At 45.5% G+C, this 17737-nt stretch overlaps 1 protein-coding gene across 2 annotated transcripts in view; it reads left to right on the plus strand.

Moving 5' to 3' along the window:
* EGFLAM (EGF like, fibronectin type III and laminin G domains) overlaps positions 1 to 17737 on the plus strand; it is a 181775-nt gene that overhangs the window by 133455 nt on the left and 30583 nt on the right. For both annotated transcript variants that reach the window (XM_040495740.1, XM_040495742.1), the window contains exons 12-16: positions 1 to 145; positions 3472 to 3661; positions 10435 to 10560; positions 11893 to 12136; positions 15167 to 15278. In XM_040495740.1, the coding sequence (XP_040351674.1) occupies positions 1 to 145; positions 3472 to 3661; positions 10435 to 10560; positions 11893 to 12136; positions 15167 to 15278 (817 nt within the window). The remainder of the gene's footprint in view (positions 146 to 3471; positions 3662 to 10434; positions 10561 to 11892; positions 12137 to 15166; positions 15279 to 17737) is intronic.

Consider the following 17737-nt stretch of genomic DNA (forward strand, 5'->3'; position numbering starts at 1 on the left):
GTTTAATTGTGGAACTGGGGTTGGCATCATTATAAGTGAAACCAAAATCAAACTGGGGGGCTGGCACACGGTTACACTCTACAGAGATGGGCTGAACGGGCTGTTGCAGCTGAACAATGGCACCCCGGCGACTGGCCAGTCCCAGGTGAGTGTGAGCCTCCCAACCTGCCCACCCACCCAGCACCCACCATGCGCGTCCCAAGAGGGCCCTGCTGCCGAGCTCAGGCCACGCTGGCGGGATGCAAGCTCTGGATGGCCTGGTTTTCGTAGCAAACCCGTGCACCCCAGCTCTGAGATGCTCCTGCATCTCAGTGGCTCTTACCACTCTCGGTGGGCTTTCAGGGCACACATCCATCCCACATCTACTGAGGAGCAGAATCGGATTTGCAAGCGTCATTACTGTGGGGGCGCAGAAGCATGCAGTTGGCTTTGTGCCCAGGGACATGTTCTTTTTCCACAAGGACATCAAAGCCAGGGGTAGAAGAAGGCCTGTATCAGAAGAATAGAAGCCATTATTAGTGCCAAACACAAAGCTTGCTTTTAAGGCAAGGGTGTTGCAATTCTGTGGCTTTAACAAAGAGTTCGGAAAGTTTCACTTGGTTCAATATGCAGGAATGATCCTTTCATCTACCATTTTGGGGGGCCATGGTTATAGGAAGCGGTAAAACAATTTAACTGTGGGGCTACTCAGTAAATCACCTAGGTATTCACATATTCGTCATGCTCTGGGCAATTTCAGAACCATGTTTAGAATAAACAGTTTGGATTAGCAACCTGCCAAGGAACGGAGTGTGTAATTATAATCAGGCAGGTGTCTGTGTTCTCTCAGGAAAAATGTAGCAAGAAAACCTTTGTGTATATGTATATAGCTTCCTCCCTGCCTGGACTTTTTTACTGGCAAGATATATCCTATAAAGAGCCATGCTTTGCTGATTCCCATTAATTTGGACCCCAAAGCTTCCAAAGGAACAAGAATCCAAATATAGAGAATATGAATCCAGTGAGATCGCTTATGCATATATGCATGTACTTCTAAGGAAAAAAGACAGGATAAATGAACTACAGAATCACATAAATCCCAGAACAATAGCCCTAAATATGATTAAAATTAAGTTTGATAGGAATAAAGAAGCTTTGAACTTGGATCCAAAATAGTAATAGTGAATATAGGGCAGAGAAGCTGTAATAAAAGCAACAACACATGTGAAAATGTCTTATGTTTTGAAGCAAGGAAGTTCAGTAAAGGTTAATAAGCAGAGCCATGTGGTAACAGCAAGCTGAAGAAATTACAAGTTGTATTAATAGAGGCATAGCATCTAGAAAAAGCGAGGTGATGATCGTATGATATCCTAGTAGCCCTGTATATAGCTTCCAGTGCTCTAATGGTAACTCTAATCCTCTAAGAGGATTGCATTCAGCTCTGTGATTGTACTCGAAGAGGTCCTCTAAGAGGACCACAGACATATTGGAACATGAAGGCAATCATTGAAACAGGAAACTGACCTGAAATCCCTGGAGTGATTCATTGAAGGAGCATTGTTTAGTTTGGAGAAAAGAAGGTGAAGGTGTCGATGGTGCCTTTTCATAGAATCAGAGAGGGAATTTGGGGAGAGAAGGACTTACTCTGTGCTCCCCCCCCACCCCCAGGCTGATGTTGAATGGGAGAGCCTAAGGGAGTAATTTTAACTCCACTTAATCATACAAAAGTGCACAGAAGTGCAAAGGACTATCTCAGGAGACGGTTTCCTGTCCTGTCCTTGGGGGTGTTGAAAAAATAAGTTACCGAAACCTTTTGGTAGGGATAATACAACGGCTCCGGAAGTCAATGTGAGCTTGGCTTATATGAGTGTTTGTATTTTTGCCAATCTTATCCTTTGAATGAATATAAGAATTAATTGCAAGAAGCATACAATTTTATGGCTACTCAGGGCAGCGTTTGCCGCTCTCCTCCCGGGACTTGCTAGCAAGCTGTATAAGCAGGACAGCAGCTGTGGAATGTTTAGTAAACTATCTTGGGAGATAGTGACTCTGTCTTATATCAAGGTTTGCAAAGTTCTTCAGGGTCTGTCTGGCTTCAGCCTGACCCTAGGGGAGCTCTGCAGTATAAGTTATACCTCAGAGCGGTCCCAACCCAAAGCTGGTCAATTGGACTTTCACACTTTGGCACCCATCAAACACTGTTAAGTGCTGTGTCGGGGAAATGAGAACTCCAGGGCACTTCGAATTCTCTGCCTCGTAGGCAAAGCAGGCTCCAGAAACCCAAAGCAACCCTCACCAGAGGAAGGTAAAAGCCAGCTTTTACCAGACTATTGCCTGGGACGTTGTAAGGGGGGCTCAGGGTTGCTGTTCCAGAAAAGGAAAAAAGCGCTAAGTGGTCAGGCTCCTGGTACAGTCCTGAATCAGGGAACAGACTGAAGATGGGTTTCAGGAGTGAGTTCTGAGGATCTTAACGAAATAAGCCAACAGGGCATTCAGTTCATCCCACAAAAGCAGTGTGCCCAGAGGCTGGCAAACAGTCCTTACAATTCACTGTAAGCACTTTACAGCTGCCTCGCTCACATTCAGCACACTATTTATAAATGATTCTTATCCATTCATTAGAAAATATAAAGTAACGATTAGATGTTCTATTTGTTGGCAACATTTCGTTTGCCACATTTCAGTGGCTTACCTTCTGGACTTTAAAAATTCTGGCAACATGCTTTTTCCCAGTCCCCTTTAATCCAAATGAATGAAATATTTCTGTAATAAAAAAAAAAAATGACCAAGGGTGCCTTAATTTTGTCCCACCTAATGTTCAGGTCTGTGTTTTGTAACCTCAAAACCTGCAATCCAGTTTGTGGTTTTCTCTAAGATTAGAAATGTCCCTACTTCACCGTAGTAACACACACACACACACACACACACACACACACACACACACACACACACAAGTGGTATCCATGAGCAAATTTCAAAATATTTTGCAACACAATTTGTGTGGCAATCCTCCCCCGCACACACGATGTTTCTTGCAGGATATAGTATAAAGGTGGCTGGGAATAGGAAAGGTAAGCGTTGGCCCACATATACACAAAATTAGCATTATCATCTTTTGAGACGCAGAATAACCCTGTGAACCATCCAAGGTACACAGTAAGTTGGTGTCAAGACTGGAAAGACAAAGTTTTTGTTGGATGCCCGGCCCAGTACCCTGCCCGTTGGGTTGCTCTTGGCTCTGACCTACCTTCCCTTCCCTTCTAGGCTTCCAAAATCATCCCTTCTCGAAACACAGCCCTCTGAGGAGCTCACTGAGTTTCCTACGGTAACCAGGGGTTTAATTTTCCAGTAAGGCAATGTCATAAACATAAACACAGATGGAAGAAAGCAGTGGGGCTGTAAACTACATCTTAACCATGTCCCTCATTAAAATCTGTTGTGTTTTGGCTTTTGATTTTGTTTAGTGAGTTACGGTTTTCTTCTTTCTTACAGGGCCAGTACAGTAAAATTACCTTCCGGACGCCCCTCTATCTTGGTGGGGCTCCCAGTGCTTACTGGTTGGTCAGAGCAACAGGAACAAACAGAGGCTTTCAAGGCTGTGTGCAGTCGCTCACCGTCAATGGGAAGCGAATCGACTTGAGGCCCTGGCCACTGGGGAAAGCACTCAGTGGGGCCGACGTGGGTAAGTGGTTGCCCAGTGGGCCAGGGTGCTCTTGTGGGATTGCCTTTCTGGTGTGGGCCAGGGCAGTAAGAAGCTTCATGGATTGAAACCCTAGGCAGCTGGCTAATGTCAAACTTTAGGAGGGAGGTGGCCCAGGGGACAAGCTTGGTGCTTTGCAGACATGATGACCTGGATCTGAATAGCAAGATAGGATAAACAATATGGCGCACCAAACCCTTGGTTGTGTCCTGTTGCCCTTGGCTCTCTTCACGAAGCATGGCATGGTCTCATCCAACAAAGCAGCAAGCAGTTCAGCGCTTTCACCCTCCCTTACTCACCCAGTTCAGTGGAAAAGCCAACACAGTAATGGAAGAAGAGGTTTCGTATGCTCTCTGCTTCCAAAAGAAATGGTCACGTTCTAATTCTTGACCACTGTGTCCAACTTTCTCATATGCCCTCTCATTAACTCTTCAGACCAGCTCTAGGAAGTAGAAATTGTTATGATACCTATTTTATACATGAAGAAACTAGGGCTTGTAAAAGTCAGATAACTTCTCCAAAATAGCAGGCAGAGCTAGGACTGATTTTTATTTTTCAGCGGTTTAAGCTTCACAAAAAAACTGAGGAGAAGGTACACAGATTTCCCACCTATCCCCCACCCCCACACATGCATAGCCTCCTCTATTAGCAACACGCCTTTGTACCTTTGTTACAAATGATGAACTTGAATTACCACTTCAGTATCACCCAAAGCCCGTAGTTCATATTATGGCTCACTCATGGTGAGCCGTAGTTCATATTATGGCTCACCCCGCCCCCCACCTCTGGCAACTACTGACCTTTTTATATTCTGTATGATTTTGCCTTTTCCAGAATGTCATATAGTTGGAATCATATGTAGCTTTCTCAGATTGGCTTCTTTCAGTTAGTAATAATGCATTTTAGTTTTATTCATGCCTTTTCATGGCTTGAGGGCTCGTTTCTTTTTAATGCCGGATGATATTCCATTGTCTGTATGTATTGCAAGGCATGTTTGTCATGCCTACTGAAGGGCATCTTGGTTACCTCCAAGTTTTTGGCAATTGTGAATAAAGCTGCTGTAAACAGTGTGCAGGTTTTTTGGATGGACATCAGTTTTTAACTTCTTTGGGTAAATACCAACAAGAAGTGTGATGGTTGGATCACATAGTAAGAGCATGTTTCATTTTGTGAGAAACTGCCAAATTGTCTTCCAGAGTAGCTGTTCCATTTTGCACTCCCACCTGGAATGTTTGAGAGTTCCCGTTGCTCTACATCTTTGTTAGCATTTGGTGTTGTCAGAGTTCAGATGCTAACAGATGTGTGGTTAACAGTGGTATCTCATTGTTGTAAGTTGCATTTCTTTGATGACATATGATGTGGAGCATCTTTTCATACACTTATTTGCCATCTGTATGGCTTCTTTGGTGAGGTTTTGTTAAGGTTTTATTTAGCCCATTTTTTAATCAAGTTGTTTATTTTCTTGCGGTTGAGCTTTCAGAGATTTATATATATATATATTGGGCAACAGTCCTTTATCAGATGTGTCTTTTGCAAATATTTTCTCCTAGACATGGCTTGTCTTCTCTAACTTTAATGAAATCCAGCTTATTAGTTATTTCTTTCAAGGGTCATGCCTTTGGTGTTGTCTCTAAAAAGCCATCGCCTTACCCAAGGTCATCTAGATTTTTGTCCACATTATCTTGTAGAAGTTTCATAGTTTTGCATTTTACATTGAGGGCTGTGATCTCTTTGAGTTAATTTTTGTGAAAGGTGTAAGGTCTGTGTCTAGATTCAGTTTTTTGCATGAGGTTGTCTAGTTGTCAGAACCATTTTTCTGAAAAGACTAGGATTGTCTTTAAAGCAGTAAGGACATTTATTTCCGTCACTGAAAGCAGATAGATAATTCTAAGGTTGGTTAATTCAGTGACCATTTTAGCCTGGAAGGGGTGCCATAACACAATACCACAGAATGGGTGGTTTTAGTAAGATTATTTTCTCACAGTCTGGAAGCTGGAAATGCAAGCTGAAGGCACTGGAAGGTTTAGCTTCTCCTGAGGCCTCTCTCCTTGGCTTGCAGATGGCCACTGTGTCCTCATTGTGCCTTGTGTCTGTGTCTATATCCCTAGTGTCTCTCCCTCTTCTTATAAGGACACTGGTCAGATTGAATTAGGTCCCCCCCTTAAGACCTCACTTAACCTTAATTAGCTTCTCAAAGGCCCTATTTCCAAATGCAGTCACATTGGGAATTCGGTCTTCAATCTATGAATTTTTTTAGTAACTTCCTCCTAAAATCCCTTTGTCTAGATGAGTTGGTGCTTTGCATATAGCAAGCATGTTGTAAGTATTTGTTATTAATATTATTATTAATATTCTGGCTCCACCCATTCAGCAGGGTATCAGTTGTTTTTTCTCTCTTCCTTGGACAAACGGGCAACAGTCATGAAATCCAGATCTGCAGTCCTGAGGTTGCATGGTGACCCCTGACAGGTAGCTGAGACCTTGCAAAGTTGAGCAAGGACCGATTTCTGGCAGTGTTTTATATTCTCACATTGTGCAAAACCAGCCTCTCCATTGAGCAGGTGGTACCAAATGGGCCCACCTTGCTGGCTCTGGGCGCCCCCCCGCCCCGAAGCTGCTATTGGATTATTTGATGTCTACGAGCCTTGTGATGAACTTTAATGGCAGGCATCAGTCTCATTGCCTTTTTTCATTTTTTCCCCATTTTCCCCCTGGAGTGCTAGAACAGAGCTGGTTATTCAGCCTCCATACTTGCTTTACTTTGAGTTAGCCGTCCAGAAATTCAAGTTCTTTTTTTTTTTTTTTTTTTAATTTTTTTTCAACGTTTATTTATTTTTTGGGGGGACAGAGAGAGACAGAGCATGAACGGGGGAGGGGCCGAGAGAGAGGGAGACACAGAATCGGAAACAGGCTCCAGGCTCCGAGCCATCAACCCAGAGCCTGACGCGGGGCTCGAACTCACGGACCGCGAGATCGTGACCTGGCTGAAGTCGGACGCTTAACCGACTGCGCCACCCAGGCGCCCCAAAATTCAAGTTCCTTTAAATGCAGTGCCACCATGAGGGAATACTGGGCTCATACAAACAGCAGTGAATTTCTGGTGGAGATTACAGGCTTCCAGAAGAAGGTAATGACAGTAGCAGAGTCACGGTTCCTTTGTCTGGTATCTCTAACTTGTCACCGCTATCTTCAACCACAGCTTTTTCTCTGTCCCCCTCCCCACCTCCATTAAAGCCTACCTCAACTCCTCAAAGGGGCCTTTCATTACTGAAGCCTTTCCCCTTCGTCACCTTCTTTAGATTATTCCCAGCAATTAGACTCTCTCTAAACCCACATTCTAGAATAGTCAGTCATCTCAGCAAAATTTCGCATTCGCTGGCCCAGACTTTCTTTTATTATTTCCACGCAAATTCTTAAACCTAAACCACCGGAACTCAGTTTTTCCAATCCTGTCTTGGATTTCCACACCCCACTGGGTCAATGTGACAAGTTGGGAAACCAACTTCTCAAGTTATTTGAGACTCAAGACGTGTGAGGTGGCCATGGGTCTCACCATGGTTTATCACTGTTTCACTCATGCTTTCTCTCAAGATACTTTTTTAAGGATCTGCTTAATGCTAGTCATGATGCCAGGTCCTGGGGAGACAGTAATGAACAAGAAAACAGGATCCTACCTCAGCCCTCATGTAGCTGCCACAAGGAAAGACCAAACTGATCAAATAGTCACACAAGTCAATGAAAAATTACAATTCAGCGTGTTACAAAGAAGAAATGGTGGTATAATAATAGTGTATAATAACGGGATTTTATGGGCTGGAGCATTCTGAGCATATAACCCAAAGCTGATATCTGAAGCATTTCTTTTTAAGCAGATAAGAGAGGGAAGATCATTCCAGGCAGAGGAAATGGCTTGTCCCAGTGGGAGTATGAGGGGGAGGTGGTTTACCATGATCTAGTCTGTGTTTTGAAACGATCCTTCTGGCTGTGGAAAGCTTATTGAAAGCGGTGTTCAGGGGGCACATGTAAACTGGCTGGAGGCTATGACGACAATCCAGATCAGAGATAATGACGGTTTGCTCTAGGCTGGTAGTGGTGGTGGAGATGTGGACCGAGTGGACAGATCTTCAGTCGGGGAAATAGACTGGCTTCAGTTACGGATTGGTGGACAAGGGGCAGGTGGTTGCTCACCGTCCATGCGTCCTTCATGTAGGCTGCCCCATCCCACCTGCCGTTCTCTCCTCGGAGGCCTAATTTCTCTCCTGCCCTCACGTCATTGTCTTGCGTAAAGCTGGCATCTAGTAGGTTCAATGTCAATAAAAATTATATACTGATGATGAGGTCCTGCCAGCGCTCTCTGCACATGACCTTGCGACTAACTTCCTTCCTCCCACTCTCAGAGTTGACAGTTTTCCTTCTTTCTAAAACTCTGCACCCATCCTTCCCTACATCCCTGGACTTTGCTGCCAGGATCATCAATTTAGTAACCCAAAGGTTCTTAACCGTTTGTGTGCTGTGAACATCTCTGGCAGTCTGGTAAAGCCTGTGGACTCTTCCCAAAATGATGTGTCTCTTTCTTTTTTTCTTTTTTTTTTCCTAAAGATTTCAGTTTTAAGTAATTTCCCCCTCCAACATGGGGCTCAAATTTACGATCCCCGAGATGAAGAGTCACATGTTCCACTGACCCCGCCAGCCGGATGTTTTGAAACAAATGATGTTTTTAAATGTAGAGAATAACATCCATGGTAGGAAACAATTACATTGAAATAAAGCTATGCAGTCTGTTTGTTTAATGTTTATTTCTTTTGAGAGAGTGAGAAAGAGCGTGAGCACGAGCGGGGAAGGGGCAGAGAGAGAGGGAGGGAGAGAATGGGAAGCGGAGTCTGCTTCCCAACGCCAGGTCCTCTGTGCCTCAGAAACCAGCTCCTGCCCTCAGCCGTGCTCATCATTGTACTCCCGCCACTGTCCTTTCAGACCGCCAGGCGAGGAACCCGGAGGCCTTGCTAGGGTCTGCCTCCGCCTTCAAGCTCTAGAAGGGACTGGCTGGGTCTCCCTTCCCCGTGTCTTCGCTCCCTGTCCATTTCCTCTGCTACCACCCCGGCCAGCCCCACGTTCCCTCCCCGTTGGAGTCCGTTCCTCTTTCCCACGCCGCCGCTCATAGGCCATCTTGCGTACCATTGCCAGCAGAATCCTGCCGCCATGTTGCTTTCATCAATGCCCCCACCCCACTCCCCCCTCTTAAAGGATAGTCACAATGCAAATTTGTAAAGTAATGTCTTTTCCATGTGTAGCTAAAATAACCCAAGAACCTCGTTTCTTCCTGTGGGAGCCGCCCTTCTCGGGGAAAGAATCCCCCCCCCCCCCCCCCCCGGGGGGGGGGGGGGGGGGGCTCAGGGGCTGTGAGAGTCCGGCTCTCATGGTTCCATGTCCATCACCCTGAGGAGACTGGATGCTGGCCATGTTCTCAGGCGGTGGCTGCAGAGGCCACCGGTCACTCCTGCCCTGAGCTTCCAGTGGCCCCGGCTGGAATTCGCTGAGGCCAGCCCACCCCAGCTGTGGCGATGAGCCATCTGGACAGGCTTTAATTAAACTCTGTCCTCGACTCCTGAAGTCAGCCTCTTCGGCTGGCTGCACACTATACCCAGCCCTGCTCACGCTCGCAGCGAGGCTTCGTGGAAGAAAAGACGGGGTCAGCTCCACAAATGCAGAGGACGGATGAGAAAAGGATGGGGGGCTTGCCCTGCTGAGATGGCCAACGGAGGCTTTTCATCCCACCAGAAGTGGGCTTGCAGTTCAGGCAGGTGCAGCATCACAGCCTGCGGGGCTCAGGGCCGGGCCCCTCACGGCTCAGTCAGAGATGTGCTCCTTTGTCCCTACCCCGGGAGCAAGTGTTTAGTACTCACTTGTGTTGTTCTGGGCCAGCTAGTGGCCCATCTGTGAAATTTATTTCTTATATACAAAGAGAAGAGGAGGACCAAAGAAGCAGGAGAAAAGCAGAGCAGGAGAAGTCCATGTGTTTCCATGTCATCTGATGATCTTGACAGTGAGAGTATACCCTGTATGGGCCTCTCTGATATGTGTTTGGTAAAGAGTATGGACCCATCTGGTGTTGAAGCTCTCACCGCTTTTTACTCCAGGCCACCATCCTGTCCCCCATAAGATCTCAGTTTTGGAGGTGGGAGTAGGGATGCTGGAAGGCATATGCTGAGGTATTATGAAGCACCCCCCGCCCCAGCCCCTTCCTGCCCCAGACAGAGCAGTGGAAGGTTGAGGCCAGGTAATAAGTTAGATGTGGCTTCCGTGTTCCCCTTATTGCCTCGACTTTGAACCAACAAGGCAGTAGCACTTAAGGTAACTGGGGCCACACAAATTAGAATGCTTGGAACAGAAACACCATGTTGACACGGAAGGGATTGAAACACGCTCTTGTTGGAATAAGAGACAGATGGATTAACGCAGAAACAACTCATTCATCTTCGTCGGTGGTCGTAAAATTGTCCAAACAATTTACTATTTGATGTATTGTGTCCGCCATGTTTCAAAGATTCTTTGTGGGTCTTCATAAAGAACAGGCCAAAATCAAACTAAAATGAAGGGTACGTTCCACCTACCCTGAAGGCTGTTTTGCAGCTGGGCAGGGGTACAAATTAACACGAGTGGGAGCTGAGCGTGTGTATTCAGAGCTGGTGCGGTCAGCTCCAGCGTCTTGGACTGGCTCACGCGATGAATCGGTTTTGTCATTCCTGTTCTGTATTTAGGGGAGTGCAGCAGTGGACTCTGTGACGAAGCCTCGTGCATCAACGGCGGCACCTGTGCAGCAGTCAAAGCCGACGCCTACATTTGCCTGTGTCCCCTTGGGTTTAAAGGTCGACACTGTGAAGATGGTGAGAAAGAAGCAAGTTGGCTGCACTTTGCCTGCCCTGTTAATTCATGTCGATGTAATTTTTCATCAGCGTGCTCTTAGCAAGTCCCATAAATGTTTATGGGATTAAAATCTATACATTGTTGGGAGAGATGGGAGAATCTGTTTTGTTTTTTTATCAGATTGGAGTGCCTTTGAGTGTCAGAGTGTCAAGCCAACCATAGATAGGTTCATTTTAAGATGCTTCTGGGCCAGGCTTTGGTGGGCTCCTTTTGGCCCTCAAGTAACTTTGAAAAGCCTTTATGCGTGTGGTCTGTATCAGACTGAATTGAGAGCATCTGCAGCTCATGCTTCTGAGAATGACTGACAAGTTCAGAGAAAATGTGGGGAAGAGACACACAGAGTCGTTAACAATGGGAAGGCACAAGAGTAATCTTTCTTATTTTTGTTACTGTTCTAGTGAATTGTCCACCTCTCGATACTATACCTGTCTCAATACGTGGGTATATATACGCGTAAACACAGGTGCATACGCAAACACACAGAATCAGGGGAAATTTCAAAGATTTCAAAGATTTCGGCAAACGTGTGGAGTTGGACACTTTTTTTGAGAGAAGAGAGAGAGAGCGCGTGCAAGTGTGGGAGGAGCGGAGGGAGAGAGAATCCCAAGCAGGCTCCATGCCCAGCACTGAGCCTGATGTGGGGCTCGATCTCACCACAGTGAGATCTTGACCTGAATCGAAATCAAGAGCCGGATGCTTAACCAATGAGCGCCCCCCAGGTGGCCCAAGTTGAACATGTTTTAACTTTTCTACCATTGATTCAAATTTGGACCTAAGACACCATCCTGGGGGGGGTTTTTCTTTAGCACTGAATAATCTCAGATCTCAGATCACCTAGAAAAGGGCGTGTGAGTTACTGTAAGTCAAAGCTGTTACATATCATCTTATATTTTGTAGCTTAACATAATAAGGCTCGATCCTTGCTCACGTCACACATCACTGCAGGTCAGTGAGGAGTTTGGGTGGGGGTGGCCTCTGTGCCATGCAGTCATTCAGGGACACAGGCCCCTGCCTTCTAGGGCTCTGCCAGGCCCTGAAAATCCTCCCCTGCTTCCTGCATTCAGCTAGCAGGTGAGGGACGAGAGGGTGCATGGAAGATGGTAGGAAGTTTTAGGGGTCAGACCTGGGATGCATATAATACTCCCACCCACAATCCACTGACCGGAATTCGGTTATACTACCCAATTCACTCAGGGCAGCTGGGAAATGTAGGGTAGCTCCATACCCAGGAGGAAGAGAACATGGCTAGTTCTGCCACAGAGGGATTTCTAACAGCATGCTTCTTTCTTCAGCTTTCACCCTGACCATCCCTCAATTCAGAGAGTCCCTGAGATCCTATGCTGCAACACCCTGGCCTCTGGAGCCCCAGCATTACCTTTCCTTCATGGAGTTTGAGATCACATTTCGGCCGGACTCGGGTGATGGTGTCCTCCTCTACAGCTACGACACGGGCAGCAAAGACTTTGTGTCCATCAACATGGCAGGGGGCCACGTGGAGTTCCGCTTTGACTGTGGCTCTGGCACTGGTGTTCTCAGGTAAGGGCTGAAACCTTTAGGGGCTCCTTTCCCCCCAGAAAGCTCAACAGCGGTCACTTTGGAAAAAGATGGCCTTGTCCTGATAGCTTGCACTATTCCTGTCGTCCCTCCGTGGTTCTCTTTTCCAAAACGTGTCCTGGTGGTATCACATACTTCATTATGGATCATTCTCTCCTACTGGCAAGTTTTCCTTTTGTCAAGTAACTCCCCGGCAGGTAGCAACTCTCTGCTTCAACCCATGGATAGGCTGCCTTCATTTTGCACAAGGCCATCACAAAAACCTGATGAATTGTAGTTGATCAGTCCATGCTCCTAGCATCATTTTGTGGGCACTCCGTCAATAGAGGATGACTAGGAAAGAAGTATTAACAGAAGTTGAATGGACAGACATGCCCTTGGTGACCTGACTTTGATTTTTTTACCACCCTCTCGCATTGTTTCTTTGATGGTGACTAGATGGTTAGCACATCTCTGACCATTCTCCAGATAAAGGAGTCTGACAGCGAATCTGCAAATCACAGAGGCTCATCCCTGACCGATATGTTTGAGAAGGCGGTGCGATGAGTGGTTTCAATAGCATGGCAGTGAACAGGTGCTTCTGAAGTACTTGCTGGTATCTGCAGAAGTGGCTCTGGGTCCTCAAACCTTTCCTCCTGTTATCTAGCTTGTACTATTAATTTACTTAGAAGATCAATTGTTCCCGTACAGCGCGTCACGATTTTTACAACACCCTCAGAGCCTGATGATGGTGGATACAGACGTTTCTCTTATTTGTTTATGTCTCCCTCTTCACACTGTGTTCCTTCCACGGTAGTTTTTACCCTCCAGCCAGAGGCCTGCTAATCTAATGCAGACATGCTTCTTGTTCCTATATTCGACGAATTCTCTTTTGAAACTCACTACGATGTTTCCTTCAATGGTGCCCCGCAGCAGGAAATCCAAAGGTGGTGGTTGTTTTAAAGGAAATTGCAGGCTGCATTCAATTGTAATTTATGCTGTTAGACTGTCATTTTTAGGAAGACTGCGGGAGAGATGTTACAGCCATACATCGCCCTTAATTGCTGATCATTTCTCACGGCCGATGGGAAATGCTTGCTGCATTAGGTTTCGAGAATTCTTAAAAAGGACAGTTCATTTTTGTCCTATGACTGAATTCCTGCACGTCACTGACACCTCCCACCTTGGGTCATGGGCACACATTTTTGTGCCTCTGGTTATACAAAAACATCCTATGTCTCAAGACAACTTTGGTGGGTGTTTAATTGATTCAATTTACATAAGATTATGCAAAACAGTCTAAGCAATTCACGTAGAACTGTTTGTCAAGTTCAGAAGGGAAGACACCTTAAATATCACCTTGTACTTTCAAATGGCTTCCTCCTGGATAAGGAATGACCAGAAAGAGTGAGGGGGAGGGTCGGGCTCATCAGCCCTCCTCTTGGGCAGATCGCACCCCCCCCCCCCCCCATGGCTCCCCTCCATGGTGGCAGCTCCAGCTCTGGGGTCACAGACACATAGGACCTTAGTGTCCAGCATTTCTCTCTTTCATCATTCTGTGCCTATTTGAGACAAGAAGTGTTATTTAATTTTTTTTTTAATGTAAGATATCGTTTCCCTGCCTGTCAGAAAAGTGCCTGGAAAAAGAATTCAGCGTATCAGGTGTAACGAAAAGAAGGCAAGTGCCCAGAATGTCCAAGGGAAAGACCACCCCTGTCCCATCCCCTCCCCAGGGTAACCTGACAACAGGGATTACTGTGGGCGGGCGTTTCAGGTGCCCCGTTGCAAGATGTTTATTCTGAAGATCATTTCTAAGACTTCCTGCTTGATTAAGAAAATTCAGTAAAATCCTGAACCACAGGAAGTTGTGGAATTGGCCAAATCATTTTAACTTTAGAAAAGGATAAGGTGGTCAAATTCATTATGAACTCGATTCAAAAATCGAGGCAATTGAAATGAGCTCGTGACGGCTGTGATCGATGTAACTGTGCAGAGGAAGGCAGGGTATTGACAGGGAATGACCTCTGCAGGACAAGAACACGACTAAGGCGGTGGTACTTATTGTGGAGATGGGGCTGCTTAAAGAGTGCCTCTGGTTTCTTTATTGCATATTGATTTAGCCAAGGTGATTAAATTCTAATTGCTAAGGACAAATCACAAAAGCATTTGCCAGAGCAAAAAAATCAAGTGAGGGGGTGGAGACCTTTCAATAATTGTGCCCATTGGTATTCCTGACAGTTTTCTAAGGATGATCCAGGACCAAAAAATAATTGGGAGGTTCAGTGAAGGCCAGGAACTAGACATCATTAGAAACACAAATGCAATAATTATCCTCTTCTTGCATACCTCACTGTCCAAAGTAGCGTGCAAAACTCTTACCGAAATCGTTTAAACTTCAAGCACTTTCACGTTGAATTAATTGAATTTTTAGTTTTAATCCTTTTCACAGTATCAGACAACATGGACTCTTTCCCCCCGCCAGCGTTTTATTATGAGAAATTCTAAACATGTGGAAAAGTTGAAAGAATTATACAGTAAACATCTTTATTCCTCCCACCTGTCATCTATAATTAACATTTTGCTATATTTGCTTTATCACATGTCTAGCTATCCTTATATCCATCCATCCATCCATCCTAATTTTTTATGCATTTCAAAGGATGCCGTAGCCATCAGCACACGAAAGAATCTGTGGTTTACACTACAGTCCAGGTAATTTTCTCATTTTCAAAGCTTGTGTGCAACTATGATCACATTTCACCGTCACCTGTCCTCCAGGACACCAGGCTCATCTTACCCACATTTCAGGCTTGTTGGAAGTAATAAAATAAAGTGATAATTGCAATGCTCCTACCATAAAGGGGTCCAATAAACGGACCGAGCGCCGCTGTGTTTACTAAGCAGGAGTGATTGTTTTCTTGTGATGGAATGAATGAGGTAGCTAAGGTTGCGTCGGTTCATCAGGGCAGCTTGATGAACACTGTCCATACCACCACTGATGCTATCCCACGCTCAGCTTCCTTCCTTCAACAGGAGTGAAGACCCCCTCGCCCTGGGCCACTGGCATGAGCTGCATGTATCTCGCACAGCAAAGAATGGTATCTTACAAGTGGATAAGCAGAAGGTAGTGGAGGCAATGGCAGAGGTAAGAAGGACACGTGTCAGTGCAAACTGGGTTACTGTTTTCTTCCTGTCCTGGAGAGAAAAGCAGCAGAGTAATGGCTAAGTACATGGACTCCAGGGCCAGATTGCCTGGCTTAAAACCCAAGCTCCCCACTGGGCAAGTTACTTAACCTGTCTACTCCTCAGCTGCGAATGGGGTCATAATAGCAGCAGTCTCACAGGGCCGTTGCAAGGATTAAGTGAACTAATACAAGTACATCGTTTATGAAATCACTTGCCACCCCCACCCCTACCGCCAATCCCTGTCTTTGTTGAGTCAGTGTATAATGTAGTAGGTCAGGACATACATTGGAGGTCAGGCCAGTGTTGTGGGGGCCACACATCTGGCAAGAACACAGCTCTGATGCCAGGCTCCTGGATTCCAGATCTAGCTCCATTACTTACCAGTAGTGTGAACTCAGATGGGTCACTTGACCTGCAGGTTTGTGTTTTCTCATCTATAAAGTGGGGATAATGGCAACCATAATAGCGCCTACTTTGTAGAGTTGTGCCAATTAAAATAACTATATATGTAAAACACAACAGTACATGGTCAACACTATGTAGCTTTACTTATTCCTGTTGGTTAATAGAGTACTCTCATGACCTCAAGAGCACAGAATTTCTACTCAAATTTATAACTTTCACCCATGATCTTATTTCCAAGGTCGTATCCAAAGAAAATAACATTAAAAAATTTTTCTTTAATGTTTATTTATTTTTGAGAGAGACAGAGCATGAGCGGGATAGGGGCAGAGAGAGAGGGAGACGCAGAACTTGAAGCAGGCTCCAGGCTCTGAGCTGTCAACACAGAGCCCGGTGTGCGGCTTGAACCCACGAACTGCAAGATCATGACCTGGGCCGAAGTTGGATGCTTAACCGACTGAGCCACCCAGGTGCCCCAAGAAAATAACATTTTTAAGAAAAGATAAGAGAGATTTGTTTTAAATTTTAACCTACTAGGATTCTTTACACACAAAAAGTTTAGTCCCCTAAAGGGGACTTAGGGTTTCCACTATTTTAATTCCCAATGTCATTGTTCTGTGCATCACCAGATTTAAAGAGGGCATTTGTGAATGTGGGTATTCTGATAAGAAAGTGGATTGGTAGAAAAAAGAAAAGGAATAAAAAAAGACTTTTGGTGAGGAAAGAGGTATTTGGTTGAAGAAGAGAGCGGAAGGAAGAACACGTATGTCCCAAGACCAGTATCAGAGATGGTAGTGGTGGGAGGTCCCGTCAGAACCAAGGACTTTCTCAGGATAAGAAGAATCCCCAACTGGGTTCTGCTTCAAGAGGTGAGCACTCTTCAAACCTAGAAAATGTTCTATATATGTATTTGTGGAAAGAAGGAAGGAAAGAGAGAGGGAAGGAAGGAAAATAGAAAGGCAGGAAGGAAGGAAAGGTGGATGAAGGGGAATGGATTTTAAAGGGAGAACAGGAGTAATTTCTGGTATGATCCAGAAAATTCCAACAACTGACTTCAGTCCAAGATAGAATTAGTAGCTCACAACTATAGACTTGACTAGACTTGACTATATGTTGACTTAATATAAATTCGAAAAAGCATTGTATCTCTGTAGGCCTTAGTTACAAACATTTGTAAAACAGGAACAAAAGTTCAGAATGGAATATTTGCAGGTGGTAGGGTTAAGGCCTTTGATTATGAAGAAGAAACTCTTTAGGACACAGTATTTACTGTTGGGATCCTACAGTGAAGAGACAACACAAAGGTAAAAACCACACCTCAGAATTTCTGTTGCTACAATATCAGAGAGTAAGAATTCAACCAATATGGTAGAACCAGTGCCTCCCTATTGGCTTTTTGAATGGACCAAGCTGGCTGGAGTGCTGCCCACCTGGAAAGCAGTGTGCACATGTGGGTACAGGTGTAGCCAATCTGTGTGCTTGTGAGGGTGTTTTGTTTTGTTTTGGGGTTTTTTGAGGCAGCTCTGAGACAGGAGTGGGAAGGCTCCATGCTTGATCTCAGTGAGTTGAGCCTTAATCACATCTTCCCCCAGCAGGGGATTCTGCTCCCCAGCTGTCCATACCATGTTCAAAGGCATAGGTGACTCTTTCGGTTAGAGAGCAATGGGATTAGGAGTAGTGGTCTTAGAGCTTAGATGGGTGGGATGAAAGAACTCTTCTGGGGATTAACCCAGGGCCTAGGCCCCTCAGTGTCCATGCGAAAGCCAAACTCTGGGTTGCTCAGCTGAGAAATACTAACAGCCAAGGGTTGAGTCTATGCCAGACTTAAGGATGGGATGTGCCTCTGAGGGTTCCAGAAAACCCTAACCAGCAGCTTTGCTCAGGTTTTCCAACCACTTCCAGCTAAACAGAAGTGGCAGATCTAGACGCGAAGCCTCCTTTCGGTGGGGTCTGTTTGCTTTTCTCCTGCGGTTCCCTGTGGGTGTGGCAGCTGCAGCCCTGTCTCCAGTCAACGGG

Source organism: Herpailurus yagouaroundi, unplaced genomic scaffold (genome assembly GCF_014898765.1).
Source record: "Herpailurus yagouaroundi ecotype Mexico unplaced genomic scaffold, PumYag 29, whole genome shotgun sequence".
In the NCBI taxonomy this organism is placed as follows: Eukaryota; Metazoa; Chordata; class Mammalia; order Carnivora; family Felidae; genus Herpailurus; species Herpailurus yagouaroundi.